The 20,177-nt window shown below is 40.0% G+C and overlaps 3 protein-coding genes across 3 annotated transcripts; all 3 read left to right on the plus strand.

Moving 5' to 3' along the window:
- Positions 1-509: 509 nt before the first annotated feature.
- Positions 510-5,853, plus strand: LOC121180867 (tetratricopeptide repeat protein 39B-like). The gene is made up of 18 exons (XM_041036540.1): positions 510-618; positions 1,096-1,127; positions 1,618-1,722; positions 1,837-1,968; positions 2,218-2,294; positions 2,651-2,780; positions 2,889-2,994; positions 3,196-3,261; positions 3,365-3,473; positions 3,608-3,675; positions 3,773-3,832; positions 3,943-4,104; positions 4,211-4,302; positions 4,389-4,509; positions 4,591-4,702; positions 4,798-4,915; positions 5,133-5,249; positions 5,739-5,853. The coding sequence occupies exons 1-18, from the start codon at positions 589-591 to the stop codon at positions 5,851-5,853; spliced, it is 1,752 nt and encodes a 583-aa protein (XP_040892474.1). The 5' UTR covers positions 510-588.
- Positions 5,854-8,130: 2,277 nt separating this feature from the next.
- Positions 8,131-16,233, plus strand: dnajb14 (DnaJ heat shock protein family (Hsp40) member B14). The gene is made up of 8 exons (XM_041035464.1): positions 8,131-8,283; positions 11,902-12,076; positions 13,817-13,962; positions 14,240-14,428; positions 14,518-14,603; positions 14,792-14,901; positions 15,019-15,191; positions 15,318-16,233. Exons 1-8 carry the CDS (start codon positions 8,151-8,153, stop codon positions 15,440-15,442), a joined length of 1,137 nt encoding a protein of 378 aa, XP_040891398.1. The 5' UTR covers positions 8,131-8,150; the 3' UTR covers positions 15,443-16,233.
- Positions 16,234-16,575: 342 nt separating this feature from the next.
- pla2g12a (phospholipase A2, group XIIA) lies at positions 16,576-19,941 on the plus strand. The gene is made up of 4 exons (XM_041035468.1): positions 16,576-17,110; positions 17,496-17,572; positions 18,356-18,521; positions 19,324-19,941. Exons 1-4 carry the CDS (start codon positions 16,891-16,893, stop codon positions 19,440-19,442), a joined length of 582 nt encoding a protein of 193 aa, XP_040891402.1. The 5' UTR covers positions 16,576-16,890; the 3' UTR covers positions 19,443-19,941.
- The last annotated feature ends 236 nt before the right edge of the window (positions 19,942-20,177 follow it).

The following is a 20,177-nucleotide window of genomic DNA, read 5'->3' on the forward strand; positions in this document are numbered from 1 at the left end:
CTGCAAAGTAACCAAGTACAACAATCTATTATATAACATATAATAATAATAATAATAATAATAATAATAATAATAATAATAATAATAATAATCACCCACAGGGATCATATTTCTGTGAAACACTTTTACTTTTGACACTTTAAGCACATTTTGCTTAAAGCAAATAATAAGTAGCATTTTGAATGCAGTACTTTCTCTTGTAATGGAGTATTAGAAGTCAGTCGAGTAAAAGTCAAAGATCCGAGCAGCTCTGCCACCACTGGTCCACCAGGTGTCCTCAGTTTACACCTTTGTTCCGCTTACCTGTCTCATAACTAGCTACGTGCTCATGCAGCTACATGTCATTTAGTCTCTTTGTATAAAGTCGTGCTATAAATCATGTTCTGTCACATGAGGAGACACAGTTGAGGGCCGGGCTGAAAAAAAAGGGAAAAAAATGTTAGACCACTCCCGTATTTTTCGCTTATAAATAACGCGGTTAAGTCGTCGTTTTGTCAGCAGGAGGAGAGACAGCGCTTTCACTGCAAACGTAAATCCTACTGTTTAGCGACATTTGGTGTAACTTCTTGTCATCTCACTCAGCATCAAATGGAGACGACAGTCAGCTCACTACGACAGGTAGGCTACGTTTTACCACCATCCCTCTACAGGTGTGTAAAGACCAGTTTGAGTTTAGTTTAGTTTGAGTTCAAATGTCTTTTTCCCCCAATGCTGTTTCTGTCTTTTTTCCTTTTACTTTTACCATTTAAGTGCAAGACAGACAGAAGAAATGAATCGAGATGTTAAATGCTGTTATTCAATCAGTGCAAATATTAGCCCAAATGTTGCCAGGTTTGATCTTACTGGGCCAGAAATCTGTTGAGCAGTTTATCAGATTGTACTTTTCACAGAAATAGTTACAGCCCACAGAGGTCTGACTGTCATTTCGACTGTATCAAATTTTCTCCAGACATTATTTTCACTTTTAATAAATATCAGAAGCTAAATAATGAACAGGTTTTGTCAGATTAAACGAATTATCTCATCATGTAGTTCACTGGAGTCCAGTTTCACCTTAAAATCTGATTCAAAGTTTAGATTTAACTTTTTTTTCAGGTGGACCTAAACCATACCAGTGAGGATTCAGTGTAAGTGCAGTGCATAAAAATGCTTTTATGTCTTTTATTTTATTGGTTTCACTGGTATTTGTAAAGTATTTTAATGACTGACAATACCGCTTATAATAATCAGGCTCACGTGATAACACATTGAGAATCCTGTAGACAGATTTGCAGAAATGAGACCTCATGATGAAAACTGTTCATTGTAATTCACTGCACACACACTAGAGGCCAGTAGAGATGTCTTACTGAAACAGCCTATTCACCCAAATTTTGTCTCCAGCTTAACATTAGCCCTCTGCTAGAGAGAATGTTTACACAAAAAAGTGAAGCTTGATTTTTTTTTCTTTTTTTTATAACTTACTTTTTATATCTTTTTTTATAACCTAATTTCTCTGTGCTTCGTGGCATTGATGATTCTGTACTCCCAAATGCTTATGCATGACCTGCTGTCAGATTTACATTTTGTCCATTGGGGTGTAGAAGCCTGATGTTAATTTGCTAATCTTTCAATCAGATCACCTAAAATGGATCTAGAGACTGCGCTGAAGGACTGCTCCACCGCCCTGGATCTTTTTCTGAACAATAGGTTCGCTGATGCTTTGGCTTTTTTACAACCCTGGTAAGTACTGACACTCATAACAAACTCCAGCTGACGTTGGCTGTCTGTATGCAGCTGCTTCACACTGCTGGTGTTTCTTCCATTGTTAGTTAAAGGTATTGGATCATTTTTCAGGAAGAGTCAGAGCATGTACCATGCAATGGGCTACAGTAGCATCTTGGTGATGCAGGCAGGGATGACCTTTGATCCTAAGGACATGGATGCTGCCATGACGTCATTGAGAGAATCACTGCAGACATGCCAGAGGTATGGTGAAATAGGTCAACACTTCTTGGAGGAAAACATTTCAAGTTTAGATTCTTGTACTTTTATAAGTTTATGATTCTACGCTGGGACAGCATGGGACCTTCGAGAGTTAGAAACTTAAATAAAAAATACAAATGAATTCACTGCTCATTTGTATAGAGAGTATAGAGAGAGTATAGAGACATCGTCCTGCTGCTTCTCAAGTGGTCTCTGTTAAATTGTCACCATACTCTGTGTGTTCCTTAAAAGATTTCGGAAGAAAACTGGAATAGTCGAGACTCTGACCAGCCTGTGGTATAGACAACCAGCTGACAATCTGACAGAGGGTGAGTGAACTGCTGTGTGTCCTGATTACACACCTTAGAGAATATACAATGCATTCAGACAGTATTCAGACCCCTTTACTTACCTCACTTTCCTGATGTTAAAGTCTCTACTCTCACTACCCTATAATGATAAAGCAAAAACAAAATTTTTGGGTTTTTGCAAATTAATCAAATATAAAAAATGAAAAACTGAAATGTCACATTTACCAAGTATTCAGACCCTTTACTCAGTGCTTTAAAAAAAAAAAAGACCCTATAGGTCATCAGTGCAAGCAGCTGATTATTTATACTTTTCACTAAACTATTTTCACTTTTTTTTCTTCCCACCCATCAATGACATCAATTTTCATTAACAGAAGAGATGCATGCAGAGCTGTGCTATGCTGAGGTTCTGCTGCAGAAGGCAACTCTCACATTCCTGGATGAGAGTATAATCGGCTTCATCAAAGGAGGGATGAGAATCCGAAACAGTTATCAGATTTACAAGTAAGAAGCTTGGAGGGAACTTCTATTGGGGAAATGAAGCAGAAGAAATAGAAAAACATTATTATATTTAAGTGAATTCAAGTGCATTTTAATTTTTTTTCCAACAAGGGATTGCCAGGCCATGGCAAATGTCACAGAAGGCGGGGAAAAGCAGAAGAGTACACACATTCACTTTAGGGGCGGTGTCAACATGGGCATTGGATCATTTAACCTGGTGAGAGCTATAGAAAGCATGAATTCATGCAAAAAAGCTAAAGTAACCTGTCTGTGTATTGATTTGGGGACAAATTAATGCACATTGTTCATTTTCAGTGTGACAGAAGACTTAAAACACCATTGTTATGTATTGCAGAAATGCTGGGTTAAGTTGTCCTAATAAAGTAATCCTAACAAACTGTGTGTGTTTTGTTGTCAGATGCTGTCTCTGCTTCCATCCAGAGTCCTCAGACTCATGGAGTTTTTGGGCTTCTCAGGAGACAGGGTAGGTCTTCTGAACCCAAGTCTTATCATAAGGTAATAAATAGTGTTTTCATGGTAAATGTTTATATGTCAAATCAACAAATCATTCGCTAATCATCTTAAAGGAGTTGGGTTTGTCAGAGTTGAGAGAGGGAGCAGCTAGCAACAGCCTGCGCTCTATCCTCAGCACCCTGACTCTGCTGATGTTCCATCTCTACATCACAGTGATACTTGGTGAGCACAGTTTCTTACAGATTTGAATCCCTCATTCATTTATTTGTACATAAAACAGCCATTTTTTTTTCATTATATCTGGGGGCTTTTAGTGGTCTGAAAATGATTTCCCTGCACTCTTATTCTTCCCTAAGGTACCAGTGATGGAAACCTTGCTGAGGCTGAAGCTCTGCTCAAACCCTACATTGAGAAGTTCCCAAATGTGAGCAGTTTGCTGATTCTGACTGATAGCAGATGTTGTCTTTTGCTGCCTTGCGCAGTGCATTATTTTGAATGAGTTTAATGTATTTTGTCCATAGGGAGCCCTCATTCTTTTCTACATCGCAAGAATTGCTTTGCTCAAAGGAAACTTCACATTTGTGAGTACTGGTAATGTCTAACTGAATGCGTAGACTAAAATGCAAGCTCAGCTCATGTAGTTGTTGTTGTAAAAGAGAATTAAATTCAGAGAGTCTGGGTTTCTCTGCAGGCCCAGGAGAAGTTCCTGGCATGCATCGCAGCACAGGAAGAGTGGCGTCAGATTCACCACCTGTGTTACTGGGAGCTGATGTGGGCTTACTCGTTTGAACAAAACTGGAAGGAGGCTTATCGATACGCCGACCTCCTCTGCAAGGAGAGCAAGTGGTCCCAGGTAGCTAATGTAGCCTTCTCCCCCTTTGCCATGTGGTCATATGACTGATGTCTCTTCTGTATTTGTTTTTCCCCCTTATAACAAGTTGTTTGGTCTTTTCTCGTAGGCCATCTATGTATTCCAGAAAGCTTCCATCTTGAGCATGCTCCCAGAGGAAGAAGTGACTAAACTGGGAGAAAACGTGGTGGAATTATTCAGGTGTGCCAGGGAGAGGATAATTTATCGCCACAGTTTTGTAGTATATTTATTAATGTGCAAAAAACTGTGAAACTTGTGGTTTGTAGGCAGGTGGAGGGTCTCCGTTTGAGAATTGCTGGGAAATCGATTCCAACGGAGAAGTTTGCAGCGAAGAAGGCCCAGCGATACGCTTCCTCAAACCCTGTGAAATTAGTCGTCCCCGCTTTGGTGAGAACCTGCACACTCTTACTTTCAGTGACTCGACAAACCATTAGACCATTTTAAACAGCAAACATCTTTTTGTCACAGGAAATGATGTATGTGTGGAATGGCTTCACAATAGTTGGCAAAAGACCTGAGCTGACTGAAAGCATCTTGACCACTTTGGAGAAAGCAGAGGAGCAGCTCAGAGATGATCCAAGTGAGAGGAACAGCAGAGCTTTCGTTTACACTGTGTAATTTATATTTTATTAAGTTACCAAAGCGAAACTAACAAGCATTTTATTTCATGTGTAGACCCATCGGAGTATCACCTGGATGACCAGTGTATTGTCCAGCTGCTGAAGGGCTTGTGTCTAAGACAGCTGGGCCGTCTGGTCCAAGCTGAGCTCTGCTTCAAGCATGTCATTTCCAGGTGAGGCCATTTTAACGCACAGCACTGGAGCAGGAGTCTACTGCACAGATTTGATCAGAAAATTAGATACCACTTCATAGCAGTGTCCAAAGTGTTATTATAAAGGGAATTTAGAGGAATTTCTTTTCCCAGAGCTAATCAAATGAGTGTTTTCTAAAGTTGAAATAAAAATTTGCCATCTGAAAAGATGCATAAAAATAACTTTTTTTTTTTGCAGTGAAAATAATATCAAGCATGAAAACTATCTGGTGCCATATACCATGTATGAGCTGGGCCTGTTGCACAAGCAGAAAGGTGACATCAGTGCTGCTATCACAGTGATTGAAAATGCCAAGTAAGTGTTTTCAGCTTTTCTTTGAATGCTTCTGGATGTTGCCTTTGCTTCAAGGCTGAAATTCCCCACTGCTTCCAACATTAAGCGTATACCAGAATTCACTACAACAAGATTGTTTCTCAGGTTGGAGGCTTTATAGCTATTGTGAACCTTGCCTAAACTGTTATGTAGTCATGTACAGTGTGCTACATGTGCTACACTATGAACACCTGCTGTGAAAGAGGAAAAATGCCTAAAACTTTGTATTGCATTGTTTATTGTGGCTGGACTTCCTTTTATAGTTTGTGAGAGTCTTTAGTTTTTGCCTCAGTTGATCCCTTACCATTGTAGAGAATGCATTTTACTGCGAGGGAGTCCTCCGAAGGGAAAATAATGTGCTAATGTGGAACTAAATGCACCCATAAATGCAAAATGGCAGCTACTGGCTGTTTCTAGAAGCATTTGTTCAGACATATTAGACAAGGTGCTAATAAGTGATCTTATTTCTAGGATGAACTACAAAGACTACAGCATGGAGTCAAGGCTACACTTCCGCATCCATGCAGCACTCAACACAATGGGCTCCTTCTCAGCCAAACTTCCCCCTTCACGTACACCAGCTTAAAAGACCCCATGGCAGGAAACTCAACAATAAAAGAGGGTAAAACCTGACACAAATTCTCAGCCCTGTTTGCTGCCTTCAACTCTGTGACTGTACTTGAAATCCTCCAGATGGGCATCCTGCTGAGCATCTTCCTTATTCTGTGCTGTATGGATCAGTCTGCTTTGGTAAATGTTATTAACTTAACAAATCTTGTAAATAAAATTACGTCCTTTACATAATGGTGACATGAAATGTAAGGTATATACCAGGTGTCCGCAGGACATAGATCACTTCAATCAGTACTTCCTCAGTATTGCATGATAAATTAATGTTCTTCAAGCTGTTCTGTACAAGCCTTGATTCAAATTTCATCCTGTATATAAGGAGAAACATCAAAATTGCAGGGAGAGTAATTATCCCCTCTGGTCTTTATGAAAACTGCAAGTAAGAGGAAATGTGGAGAAGACACAGGTACTTACATGGCGTGCCAAATTATTATGCAAGTTGCATTTTTGTGAATATTTTAAAAACTATGTTAACAGTCATTTTCAAATTTATTAAGAAGTCAGATAGTGAATATATTTCCTCAAATGTGTGGTTAAGATTATGTTTATCAAAGTATTGTAGGCTGTATTTTTAAATTAATGCAGAATCTACAGAAATGCCAAATTATTATGTTGTTGGTTATAAGAGCATTTAACTTATGAAAAATAAAAACTAGGCACCTTTTAAATGTTTTATTGATTGAAAATATGTCCTACAACTGTATTCAAACCTCAACAAAAACAGCAGTTTTCTTTACAATTGTATACAAAATAAAACTTATAATGTCTTTGACAGATTCCAAATATAAGGTGTTTCTCCGCTGTCCAATATAACCTAACTAAATCAGCTATATAATAATAACTAATAATAACTAAATCAGCTGACCAGCTGATTTAGTTAGGTTTCTGATGGCTTCTCTGCTGACACTGTGTGCTGCACCTTGTATGGCTTTCCAAAGCTGGTCTTTTGAGCTGTATTGCATGCCATCACTGTAAATTATCTTCTTTATTATTGACCACAAGTTCTCAATCATGTTGAGATCGGGTGAGCAGGCAGACCAGTTCATGAGGCGATCATCTTTAAAGCCCTGAGAGGCCAACCAGTCTGGGGAATAACTGAGGCATGTGACGGTGCATTATCATGCATGAACACTAGCGTCTTCTTCTCTTTAGCTGATTGCCTTTTCCACCATGGAAGGAAATCTGTCTTGAGAAAAGTGCAGTACCCCTCAGAATTCACTTTGCCTTGTCTTTGCCTCTTGGACCTTTGCCACTCGTCTTAGTGTCCTACACTGAGTAGACCTGGGTACATCATCAAACCCCACATCTTCAAAAATGGCCTTACTGGTAGCTTTTTCTACTCTGGGTCTTCTCCCATCGTGACTATTTTGACATATCTTTTTAGGGTTCGGGGGTCACGCTTCATTTTCTTGGCTATATCATTTGCTCAGACTCTTGTCAATTTGACCCTTTTCCTCTTTGGTCAGGTCACTTTTCTTGCCCATGGTCAAAGTTGAATAGAACTTGCATAATAATGTGGCACACTTATATACATGTTGTCTGTGATAAAGGATATTAGAAAGCTTTGTAGATTGAAATTGCTTTGTTAAAGCACAAGGCCTTAGAAACATTATACTAAGACATTATTTTTTTCTAATATTTCTCTCTGCACCTCGGAGAACTGTATCCTGTTGGAAATTACAACAATTCTCTTTAACTACCACTGTAAAACAAAATAATCTCTGTAATTGTTTACTGTGTTTTAAGTAAACTTAGTATCCTTGGTGATTCATCACTATCAGTTTGCTAGTAGTACACCAGGCATATGCAACAGTATGGAAGTCTTTCCAGTGTCACTGGATAGTTCTTCAGCTCAGCTTGAATGTCTGCACATGGTTTAAATTGCATGGTGTGTAGTATTTAGTTGGGATAAACACTTGAGGCATGTTCAATGAAACCCATTTTTCCATGTGAATAACTTTGCTTAGCATAAAGCCTGCTGGAATTTTTTTTACATTAGTACCTGTTCCTGGTTTACTGGCCCAGGAGCCCTAAAAGCCCCAGTGAACTATCATAGAAAACTGGGGAACTAGCACACATTTACATAGTGAATCTGGTAATGGGGGGTCCAGCAACAAATGTTTACGTTTTACCCCAAATGCTCTGCGTTCGTGATTTTAAAGTGTTTCTCCGACGCTGCTGTCAGCGCTGGTGACCACGTGGTGTGTGAGCTGATCAGCTGACTCTGCCGGGGGAGGAGGAAGAGGAAAGAAGATGGAAGGGAACAGGGACGAAGCAGAAAAATGTATAAATATAGCGACGAAAGCCCTAGAAGCCGGAGACAAGGAGAAAGCGGTGAAGTTTCTTAACAAAGCGGAGAAGCTTTACCCGACCGACAGAGCCAAAGGTATCCCCGTTTGTGGCTGTTTAGCCGTACATAGCTGACCCAGCACACAGCTCCTTCTGAACAGTGAATTGCCAGGTGTTAGCATGTAGCTGACGTTTGTCAGTAGAACACGGTTTAAGCTCACGGCAGGTTACCCGTCGACTAACGGTTACATGTATGTGTGTTGCTAGTTGACGTTAGCTGAGAACGGACTGTGTTTTGAGGACAGGAAATAAAGCAACACACATCCGAGTTAGCTCAGTGGAAGGCCTGGCGGTGTGTTGGCCTAGCTTTCGCTGCGCTCTCAGTACACTGAGGTTTCACGGGGTGAAGTGAATAAGTAGATGGAGATGGCAAATAGTGGACCATGGTAATGTTTCATAATATCACCAGCTAACAAGAGCCAACTACACCACTTTGACAATACAAAACCAAGCAGTGTTAACGCTAGCTGTCGGTCGCTTTAGCATTTTAAACGCTAGTTGACCTTTGAAAAGCTTTCATTTTACTTTTAACTTAAAATAACAGGGTTTAGCCTGCGTTATTAACGTCGCTGTGTAGCGACCGTATGTTTGTGGGGATTTTGTTGAGAGCAGAACTGTTAAGTGGAAGCTGGAGATGGATGTAGGGCGAGGAGTTCCCCCTGTCCAGGCCACAAAGCTAAGCGTCAATCCTTTAATTGAATGATTGTCCTGGAGAGAGCCTCGAAGTGTGGACTAATCCAGGACACACAACTGTCTGTGGGACTACAGTAAATAGGTGGGAAGTAAGGATGGAGACTGACAAAAGTGTTGTGGATTGTAGCTCAAAAAGGCTCTTAAATACACTGTACTGTGAATGAATATATATAATTGCACATTGAAGACCTGTAACTCCTCAGGTGTTAAACTGTAACCTGTCGGTTGAAATGGAAGTAGTGAGATCAACAGTGTTGTCCTTTGCCTGCATAATTATTTGCCTGCACTAATTACAGTTCCCAAGGTAGATAACGGGCTTCCCAAGGCTGAATCTTGAAAAACTAAGTGGCATGCAAGAGCACACACATGCCCACCAGTCTGCAGTCAAAATACGTAAATTCCACATTTCAGTTCTCAGATTTTTGAGCAAACAGTGAAGAATGTGCAATAAATATCCAGTATAAAAGGGTATTATGCAAAATAGAAGTCATAAACAAATGGTGTTAAAGAATGTGCTAGAGGAAGAGTTATACTACCTGAGGAGTTAAATACATATTTCACAAACACATATTACATATGTACATTGGGAGCTTATTGAAGGGAACAGGGGCATGTGTGGGTTCCCTAGCTTAGCCCCCCTGGCAAGATTAGAGTTCACAGTCTTGATGAAGCCTAACTGCCCAGATATCTTGCTAACAGACAGGCTGACATAACTTTGTATTGTTTCCCCATTTGTGCAGAAGGCTTCACAAGGTTTCTGATAACTGGCATCGAGAGATTTACATGTGCACTGGATCATCACAAATGTGTTGTGTAGATGTCTGGCCATGGGCAACAAGGTAGTGCTTTACATCCACTACCTTACCATGATGTTGCAATCCCACATGAGGGGTTGACAGGAGAAGGCGGCACAAGGCAGCACTTGCACATTGGCCTTCCTCAAAACGGTTAAGATCACAGCAACCATATGGGGGTTGTGTTCACAACACAAAGCGCTTTCTTATATGTCACTGTCTTTGAGCTATCTGGCGTCAGTAGCCTGGTTATGAACTAGGTCAGGTTACCCACAATTTTCCATTTCACTGTGCATATGCTCAGATTAAAGATTGTCAATAATAACGGGGGTGGCCATGGTGCAGCAAGTTAAGAGTGCGACTTTGGACCGCCCGGTCGCCGGTTCGATTCCTTGACCAAGCACCGTGGATGACCATGCACAACGGATATGGGTGGTGGTGCGATCATGGCTGTGGTGCCCCTGAGCAAGGCACCAATCCACCCCAGCTCCCCGAGTGCCTCACTGGGCAGGAATACAAAGCCAAATGATAGAAGTTAAAATATACAGTACACATCAAACTGTTGACTTTTTCAACATGTTAAGTAGCCTAGTGGTCAATGGAAAAGGAGGATTATGGTTGTCTAAGAGGGAATAGTTGTGCGCTTGTGTTTCATGAGAACAAAGTATGTAACAATGAATAATGCATTGATAAACAATTCAGAACATTTTAACAGTTAAAAGCCTTTCTGCTGCCAAGCCAGAGATAATTAGTCTGCTGAACTGCCTTTGTGTAGATATTTTTGCACCACTAACCATATTCCTTAAATGGATTATAAGGTTGAGCTCGAACTGCTAGAAGAACACTGCAAATTGTGTAAATGTGTAGGGTAAGAGGTTAATCAAAGCCTCTTTGACATAGATATTGTGTAACTGAAATACACAGCAGATGTACGTGTCATTAGGGCACAATAGATGTATTTTATATTTATACAGTAGTCATCACAATGAATGTGTACAAAGTGTCTTTTGTAGGGCTGCAGTGATTTGACTAGAGCATTAGTTTAGATTACACTAGTTATTGTCAATGAATTGCAGAGTAGTTAAAATACAACAATAACTTTGCTGATCATTGACAACTTGGTGATGGTCAACTAGCTGCCTCCTGTTTGAGAACTGGCAACCGGATATAAATTATTAATGAAGGCAAAACTGGGTCTGTGTACAAAATATTCTGTACACTTGATCACTACAGTCACCTTTAAGTGTTCAGTCTGTGACAGGTGGACATCCTTTCTACTTTCAGCCATTTATCTGAACTAAAAACTGGAAAGTTGTACATTTATCTGTGTTAAGATGATAACATCTTTTCTGAAAGAGGTGGTTGGTGGGAACGTGGATTTTTGCCCTTTTAATGTAGTCATCCAAACTTAATTTGGCAGCATAGACTACTCTGGTGATTTATTCTGCTTATATGTGAGCTGCCGTGATGATACTGCAAAACTAGGTTTAAATCCAAAGTTAAGTTGTTACCGCACTAATCTCGGTTCATTAGAATGCCCCCCGGTGTCACGCTGCTGTGCGTTCATATCATGGTGGGGGGCGATGCACGATGCGCTGCACTGTCTCATCCCTGTGACACCATAACATGGCAGTAATGAGATGAAAATCTACATGAAATCAAATTCGTCAAGTGTAAAGGAGGAAAGAAGAGCGACCTAAAATAGTCACTGCAGTTTACACAGGATGGCCTGCGGAAAAATGTCGAGCCTGTCGTTTTCCAACACACTCACCTGCTTTGCTGTTTGCTTTGCAAAAGTGCCAGATTTGATTCTGTTGGTTGTTTTCTTGGCTCATGTGTGACCTTTTTCTTTTATTGACTAAGCTTTAAAGAAATTTAAAAGTAGGAATGTTCTAGCTTGGTCTTATCGGGTGAGAGTGAATGATTGTACTTTGTATTTTCCTGAGCAAAGCTGTGCATATTATTCAGTTTAGAGCACTATATCAAAATTGAGTTGAACTGTGATTTGTCCAGAATCATATCTAATCTGAAAATTATTTTGAGTTGTGCGTGTTGGTGTGTGGCAGATTTACATTATGGAAGATCAGTAATCGGATAATTTGTTCATTTCAAGTCTTGTGTTACTACCGTTTTAACTTTAGCTAACGACCACTTCTTCTCTTCTTCAGCATTGTTGGATGCATTAATGAAGAATGGGAGCTCAGCGGGTAACGGCGCTTATCGAAGGAGACCAGCAGAAAGCTCAGAAAGGACCAGTGCCCAGCCAGAAAGGGAAAGCCAAGAGTCTGGTGTGGGTGATTCTTCTAAAGGCTTCACCAAAGACCAGGTTGAAGGTGTGCAAAGGTGAGGGTCTTCCCTTTCATGCTATATTTTTCCACTCGTTGGTACTGTAATGTGTCACATTTCTGTTGGCCATTTCAGTGCTTTCCTACAATTGGCCCTCTGATAACAGCAATCTGACACACTTGATTTGATGTTTCATCTGTGGCTGAAGGAGAGCACCGTAGTCTCCGCAGTGTTGTGCACACAGCTATTGCTATGGGAACCTCTTCAGTGTTGCCCACGAGGGGAGAAAGTGAGAGACATTTAGTGCTGTGAACTAGATACCAGGTAACCACTATGTGCTCTAATTTTAGACCACGAGATATATAGGACTACAGCAAGAAAGGTAGGCAGTCAGTGCATATTACCAACATATACCCTCCAGTCAGCTGATGGCAACTGGAGTTTATTTCTAGGATAAACATTCTGGTTTTATGCAATCCCGCCACTGTATTGCGTTTGACCTTAGTCAGTCACCCTTTCCCCTGGTGTTTGTTCACTAAATCCTTGGAGGAGTGGGTTAAAAATTGCATCATATTTTCTCAGAAAAAGTAAGACCAGGCGTGTACTTTGTTTACGTTAGAACTGTCTCCCATTGAGTAGTCCTACTCAATATTATTGACTTTTAGCATATCATGGTGATTTGATCCTATCATTATAGTATTGTTTAATAAAATTCAGTTGCCCAAATGAGTGATTCCCAGCAACATGTAATCAAAATTTAACTAAATTGAACAGTTCATTTAACTGAGCATCAGTTTGATTATTCTGCATTTGATTTGTCACACATTTGCTTTTTTATGATGCATATCGATATCTGAAAAATATTGATATTTAATTTGAAATATTGATTTCACCTATATCAGGGGTGTCCAAACTGTTCCACAAAGTGGATGCAGGTTTTTGTTCCAACCAAGCAGCAGCACACCAGACTTGACTCATTTAATCAACTGACCTCAGTCTTCAGACAGTTGATTGGTCAAACTGTGTGCTCTTCATTGGTTGGAAAAAAAAAACCTGCAGCCACACGGCCCTTTGTGGAACAGTTTGGACACCTCTGACCTACATAGCTGAGCCCTAATGCCCAGTCAGTATATGTGCTAATATACCATCCCTGTACTTTCTTGGTGTCCTCCTGTACTGAACTTTTCATGGAAAGAGACAGAAACAGTGAAGGCTTTTAAAAATGAACTACTGTTTACAGATTTAATTTCTCTCTACTTGTGGAGCTGACTTTGTGTATAGCCTCGTTTAGCATTCTGATTATTGCGACTCACAGTCGTTTTTCACTGGAATATATACCATGTTAGTGATCCAGAGCAGACAGATGTGTGGTTAAAAAAAAACAAAAAATGGTTTTGAAAATGCAAGGAAGAGTGTCGCAAAACAAGTTCATCTCTCAGTGGTAATTTTATACATTTCCACCTGCACGCTCCTCTTGTAGAGGGGACACTCGTCTATAGACATCCTCTGTTTTTCCTTAGTATATCAAGTGTTGGAAATAAAATTTCAAAATTATAGTATATTTAGGTCTCTCATTGGGTCTTGACAAACGCATCAGTAGAGTGTATACAGGTCAAATGGCCTTTCTAAGTGTTGTTCTATCAACATGTCACTTTCAGTGACAATCTATGCATCCACCTGCTGTTGTTCAAAAAGCGACAGACAAAGAGAAAGCAACGCTAATGGCAAAAACTTTGACACTTGCCATTCAAACATATTCCATAGCACATTGTTTCACTTTCTGTCCCTGTCTTTCAGAATAAAGCGTTGTAAGGACTACTACGAAGTCCTGGGTGTCAGTAAAGAAGCCAATGAGGATGAGCTCAAGAAAGCTTACAGGAAACTAGCGCTCAAGTTCCATCCAGACAAAAATCATGCACCTGGAGCAACAGAGGCCTTTAAAAGTAAATACACTCTTCTATAATTTGTTACGGTTGTATTCTTAATATGTGATTTTGAAAAGACTGAATGTAATGTGAAATTTGTTAGCTTGTTTAGTGTGTTTGACTTCACATGTAGGTTTGAGCCCTGACTCACAGCTATGGATTCTGGTAAAACAGCATTTTACATGGTTAAAGCTGGAGAGCAAAAGAGAGGTGTTTGAGAACTTTGTTAATAAAAAAATGTGACCCAAGCGGGTGAATATCTAAACATTCATATCTTAACCATGTCGTCCTCCAGAGATTGGTAATGCATATGCAGTGCTGAGCAATCCAGACAAAAGACGGCAGTATGACCTGACCGGAGGGGAAGAGCCGAGCAGCCCGGGTCACTCACACGGAGGAGGATTTGACTTCCACAGGGGCTTTGAGGCGGACATCACTCCCGAGGATCTCTTCAACATGTTCTTTGGAGGCGGCTTCCCCTCCTGTAAGCGAGCACTCAAGTGCATATAGACTCAGACACATAAATTATTATTTATGTGTCTTTGACCTTAGTCATAATGTTTCTCTCTACAGCAAGTGCACACACCTTCACCAACGGCAGAACGAGTTACAGCCATCAGACAGATTACCGGCAAGAGAGAACAGAAGAAAGAGGAGATGTATGTAGATGGGTTTATACCTCGTATCTTGTTTGATTGTTTTTTTATTTATAAAAAATACATGTATTTAATATTATTTGTAATATTACAATTTTATATAATACACACCTATGCAAGCAAGTTAATTGCAAAATATATTACTTGTGTTGTTGAAGTTAAAGTATTTATTGTACTGTGTTTGTCCATAGGGTGGTTTCTCAATGTTTATCCAGCTGATGCCCATTGTGGTCCTGATTTTAGTGTCAATACTGAGCCAGATGATGGTGTCCCCCCCACCTTACAGCCTCTACTCTAGACCGTAAGACCGTAACCCCCACACACTCTTTTAGTCATTTACTGATGGGGTGACTTTCACTTCTTCATCTGTCAGATCTGAAACTGAAACATGTAATTACTACCCCCCCATCTCTTCCAGGTCCACGGGTCAGACCTTAAAACGGCAGACAGAAAACCTTCGTGTCGACTACTACGTCACTAGAGATTTCAAGTCAGAGTACAAGGGCTCGGCCCTGCAGCAGATTGAGAAAAATGTGGAGGAGGACTATGTAGCTAATGTCAGAAATAACTGTTGGAAGGAGAGACAGACAAGTGAGTGGTTAAATACACCCTCAGATCTCGATCGCTGAATTCATTAATAGTATCTGTTGTTCATTTATTTTCCTTGGCTCCTTTGTTTTTATCTCTGACGTTGTTTTCCTGCTTTGTCTCATGCAGAAACAGACCTGCTGTACGCTGCTAAGGTATACAGGGACGACCGAATGCGCAAGAAGGCAGAGCTCATGACCATGGATAACTGCAGGGAGCTGGACAGACTAAATAACCTATTCAGAGGCGGATGAGTTGAATGCTTTTAGATTATGTAAATGTATATGAATAGATGTGTATGTTCATGTTTTTTTTTAAAGAAGAGTCTTTACACTAGGAGCAAAAACTTAAATACATTAGTGCGATTGTTGAAGTCCATGTCCATATTTTCATACCCCCATCCCCCCACCAACTTCTCTTCTTCCTCACTCCAGCCTGACCCCAGGAATCGCCTTGTTACAACTTACTGAACCAATCTACACACACTGTAGAAAGCCCCAGACATTTTCTTTTGTTTACTCTGCTTTTCTTGTTTTCCTAGAAACAGGAAGGACAAAGACACTTGATTGTAAAGGCTTGTACTTCGAGTAGTGAGAACCCGAGAGGCATTCTGCATAAGAAAATCACTCGATTTAAGATCGACCAACAGCTTTTGTCATCATCTGCTTGACACAAATATAAGATGGGAGACTTTATAGGTTCATCTGGAGGTGCTGTCCTCCAGCCAGATACATTTTTTTGAAGAACACAGAATGCTTCTTTTAGCTTCCTGCTTAACTCGGAAATGTGGCTGAAGATCATGTGGATCATGAAGAGTTATCTATGATTTTGCTACTAGAGAACATTTTTATGTTGTCCACTTCAGAATGTGAAGACATTTGGGACTTAATGTGGAAGGACACTGAAACTGTTATTCATATAAGTTGTTGTACATTTTCATTTTTGGAATGGTCGAAATTTATGCAGTTATTTAAGTAACAATAGAAGAAGAGGTTTTTCTTCAATGCTCGCCTAATCATTTAAATAAAGGAAAATTATTACCTTAGACTGGATGTATTTGTTCCTCTGATTAAGATGTCTAAGTATTGGTTCAACCAACGAACAGTCAATTAAATGATTAGTTGATTTGTCGAAAATGAATCAACTATTTTGATTAATCGTTTCAGTCATTCTCCAAGCAACAATTCCAGACATTTGCTGGGTGCAGCTTCATTAAATGTGATTATTCGAACCTTTTCTTTGTCATCTGATTGTAAACTGAATATATTTTGATTTTGGGCCGTTGATCAGATAAGTTATTTGAATACACAATAGTGGGCTTATTTTCTGACATTTTGTAAACGAAGTAATTATTCGAGAAATTACTCAATAGTACTATTTTTAAAAGAACCTGAAATATCGTTTTTGTGCAGCGCTAAAATTGATGTTTAAAATGGCTTTAATTTTTATTTGCTGCTGTTGCAACTTCTGACATCATTTCTATTGGCTTATCAGCAGTCACATGACCGCGTCAAACCCGGAAGCGATTACAACAGCTACGGGAGTTTTGGATCGTACCTCTTCGGGATCTTGGAAGTGGAATGAAAACAAGCAGAATTGAAACCTGAGATGCCATCAAGACGACTTCTTAAGGAATAAAACACCCACAGTTAAACCAACGTGCCGGGAAACGCTGGTTTCTGGCCCTGAAGTAAAGTGGACTATGCTCTACCACGGCTACACCTGTGTTTTTCTGTTGGGTTTGTACTCCTGCGGATATTTCCCACATGTGTATGCCTGCAAACAACAGCCAGAGACTCCAGACTGGAGGATGACTCTGAAAACCATTCGTAACGGAATACACAAGATTGACACATACCTGAACGCGGCACTGGACTTGTTTGGTGGCGACGACGGGCTGTGTCATTATAGGTGTAGTGATGGTAAACTTGCTTCTTTCAGAACCTTTCTTAAAGTGAACACTTGGTTTGTTAAACGCAGGTGAAATTGGGAACATTAATAGTGTCAGGGCCCAGGTATCATGAATGCAGGATTACTGGCACATCCAAACATCAGCGATATTATTCACACCTGTGCTTTTGCCTGTCATGCCAAGTCAAAGAGAGGGAGCTATGGGTCATTAGTAAGAGACAAACTTCTTAAATGCTGAGTTACTGTACCGGCTGGGTGCTACAAGATACACATTACCAGCCCTTGAGTGACACAGTAAGCCACTGTGCAGTCTGTACTGATGTGGTTATCTCTGACAATAAGAGAAATGTCAGTGGCAGAACAAGAAACATCTTCACCTTTGCTCCTGTCTTACAGGATACAAGCCGATACCTCGTCCTGGATACAAGCACCCACCACCCAATGGATGTGGCTCCCCACTGTTTGGATTCCAGGTAGTGTGACTGACAGTCATGTGATGCTTGATGTCCACAGTATACATGGTACAGTGAGTGCTTGCCTAGTAGATTAGCTTTTGTAATGCACATGATGTGGGCACACACTCTACAACACGTGCAGACCACAGTTCTAGGAACAGTGTGGGTATAAAATGCGGCCCGAAAATCTGCTTTGCTCATATTACTGGCACATTTAGCTTTAGATTTTTGAAACTGAATTCAATTTGCATGTTTTAGCAAGAATCAGTGTCTCACTGTTTCAGGGTTTGACCATCAACCAGCAATGACAAGAAAAAAACCTAAATGGAAACAATGTAAATTTAATCAACATTAGGTGTGACACTTCCACACAAGGTACTTGGGCAGTAAGTTGTTCCAAGCATCTTGCAAAACTTGCCACGGTTCTTCTGTGGATTCAGGCTGTCTCAGTGTCTTCTGTCCCTTCATGTAATCCCAGAGTGACTCCATGATGCTGAGATCAGGCCTCTGTGGGGGACAAACCATCTGTCCCAGGACTGCTTGTTCTGCTTGTGTCTGCAGAGAGTTCTATATGACTCTTGCTTGGGGCGTTTGAGGTCATTGTCATGCTGCAGAATGAATTTGGGGCTGGTCAGATGCTGATGAAATTGCGTGATGCATAAGAATCCAAACATCTAAGCGTATTATTCCTTATGTCAACTCTGAAACGTATCAACTGATCTCTAAACCATCTCAAATGATCTCAAAACTTAAACACATTGATTATAAACACTCCAAGAGTAACCATGCTGTTGTTTCCAGTTTGACATAGGCATCCCATCCATGACCAAATGCTGCAACCAGCATGATCGCTGCTACGACACCTGTGGCCAAGAGAAGCACGACTGCGATGAGCAGTTCCAGGACTGTCTCGACACCATCTGCAGGAACGTGCAAAGAACTCTGGGACTGGCCCAGAGTGTCCAAGGTGAGTAGCTGAGTGACTTGCTATGTCCTAGTTCTATACTAGACACTAATCCGAATTCAGGGTAACAACTCCATTCATTTATAATACTAAAATATGTCCAAAAATTTGTTTTTTTAAAAATCAATAATAAAAGAGTGTGTGTTATTCATTTTTCGAAAGGCCTTTTTCACAGGAGATTTCTGAAAAGTCACAGTACGAAAAGCACAGGTGTAAAATATAAAACGAATGATGACGGCTGAATTCCATTTAGCTGCTCCACTTTCAGTGTCCTTGACTTTGTCTTATGAAATAAACATATCAGTTTTTGTTGTATTTCAAGGGAAATATGGAAATTTACAGATTTAATTTTATGTGTGCTTGTGCTTGTGCTTGTTGGTGACCAAGTGTAGAAACAGTGGTAATATACAGTATGTCCAGCAGAGGGCAAGAGAGAGCTTTATTTTAAATACTGCAAATCTGAATACCGTAATCTGTGTCATCTGGATCACAGGGAGCCTAATTGGCAGTTATTCTTAAAATACTGACTCAACTCAGCAACATCATACTGATCCTTTCCTTCATAAGCTGCATCAGAGAATCTGCATTATTTTGATCCTGATTAAGGTTTTGAAAATGCCTCAGGAGAATCCAGATTTTGTGTCTAATGAGACCTTTGGTGCTAAGATTGTGGATATTAAGGCATCCTTTGTATTAATTCTTAAAAACAGAAACACTAAATGCAAAAAACAAACGAACTCACCTTCTTGCTGCTATATGTTTTCTCATGTTCGTTCTCTTGTTTGTTTTTTTTGTGCCTTGGCAGCTTGTGAGTCGGCGGTGAAGCTGCTGTTTGACGCTGTTATGCACTTGGGATGTAAGCCGTACTTGGACAGTCAGAGAGAGTCCTGTGTGTGTCAGTATGAAGTGAAGAGAGAACTGTGACTCTGCCACAGACACAAGACTGCAATATGAACTGATCCAAAAGCAACATTGACACAAGGACGCCAGCAATAAACTTTTCTTTCAGACTTGTAGAGTTTCTCAGGCATAGAGTGTCAATAGTGTCGCTCAGTTTCCTTTATTGAAGTTTTGAAATGTTAGACAAGTGAATGTGAAATTACATTTGTTTTTAGAGTGGACAATTGATATCTTTCCTGTGCAGTTAATTATTTATATTGTGTCAATACTATGTAATGTGTTTGTCCTGTGATGAACTGGAAACAGGGTGTTTAGGGTTTCCCTGGGTTTTGGATGCTTGGGTAGGACCCAATCTACAATTCTAAGCCAGTGTAACCTGGAGTGCTTTAGTCAGTATACGGCCGGTCAGCAGAACATGTTACAATCTGCATTCTGTCCTCAGGCAACAAGAATACAATTGAACGTAGATGAAAAGTCACATTAGATACATAATATATCAGTGATAAATAAATATTTTCCTAGATTTAAATGGAGCAGTTTTTCAAAGAAATCAGCAACAGCTTTTAAACTCAGCACAACAAATTTATTTTAGCTAATTAACTTTAAAGAAATTCTTAAGTTGGACCTTAAACTAATAAGTTATACCCTCGTCCGTTCTCCCATGGCCCTAAAAGGAACATGTCATAAATAAGTAAGTAAAGAATGTATGTTTTTCTGAGCATCTAAAACAATTTAGTTTTTCCCTATTTAAAATTTGTA

This window comes from Toxotes jaculatrix, chromosome 4, assembly GCF_017976425.1.
Source record: "Toxotes jaculatrix isolate fToxJac2 chromosome 4, fToxJac2.pri, whole genome shotgun sequence".
Taxonomy (NCBI): domain Eukaryota; kingdom Metazoa; phylum Chordata; class Actinopteri; family Toxotidae; genus Toxotes; species Toxotes jaculatrix.

Bases quoted from the DNA above. Each gene is read 5' to 3' on its own strand.
- LOC121180867 (XM_041036540.1), top strand. From the start codon at position 589: ATGGAGACGACAGTCAGCTCACTACGACAG. The intron at 2,995-3,195 runs GTGAGAGCTATA...TTTTGTTGTCAG, and splicing joins GCATTGGATCATTTAACCTG to ATGCTGTCTCTGCTTCCATC. The intron at 3,262-3,364 runs GTAGGTCTTCTG...ATCATCTTAAAG, and splicing joins TGGGCTTCTCAGGAGACAGG to GAGTTGGGTTTGTCAGAGTT.
- pla2g12a (XM_041035468.1), top strand. From the start codon at position 16,891: ATGCTCTACCACGGCTACACCTGTGTTTTTCTGTTGGGTTTGTACTCC. The intron at 17,111-17,495 runs GTAAACTTGCTT...CCTGTCTTACAG, and splicing joins TCATTATAGGTGTAGTGATG to GATACAAGCCGATACCTCGT. The intron at 17,573-18,355 runs GTAGTGTGACTG...TGTTGTTTCCAG, and splicing joins CCCCACTGTTTGGATTCCAG to TTTGACATAGGCATCCCATC.
- dnajb14 (XM_041035464.1), top strand. From the start codon at position 8,151: ATGGAAGGGAACAGGGACGAAGCAGAAAAATGTATAAATATAGCGACG. The intron at 13,963-14,239 runs GTAAATACACTC...GTCGTCCTCCAG, and splicing joins AGCAACAGAGGCCTTTAAAA to AGATTGGTAATGCATATGCA. The intron at 14,429-14,517 runs GTAAGCGAGCAC...TTCTCTCTACAG, and splicing joins TGGAGGCGGCTTCCCCTCCT to CAAGTGCACACACCTTCACC.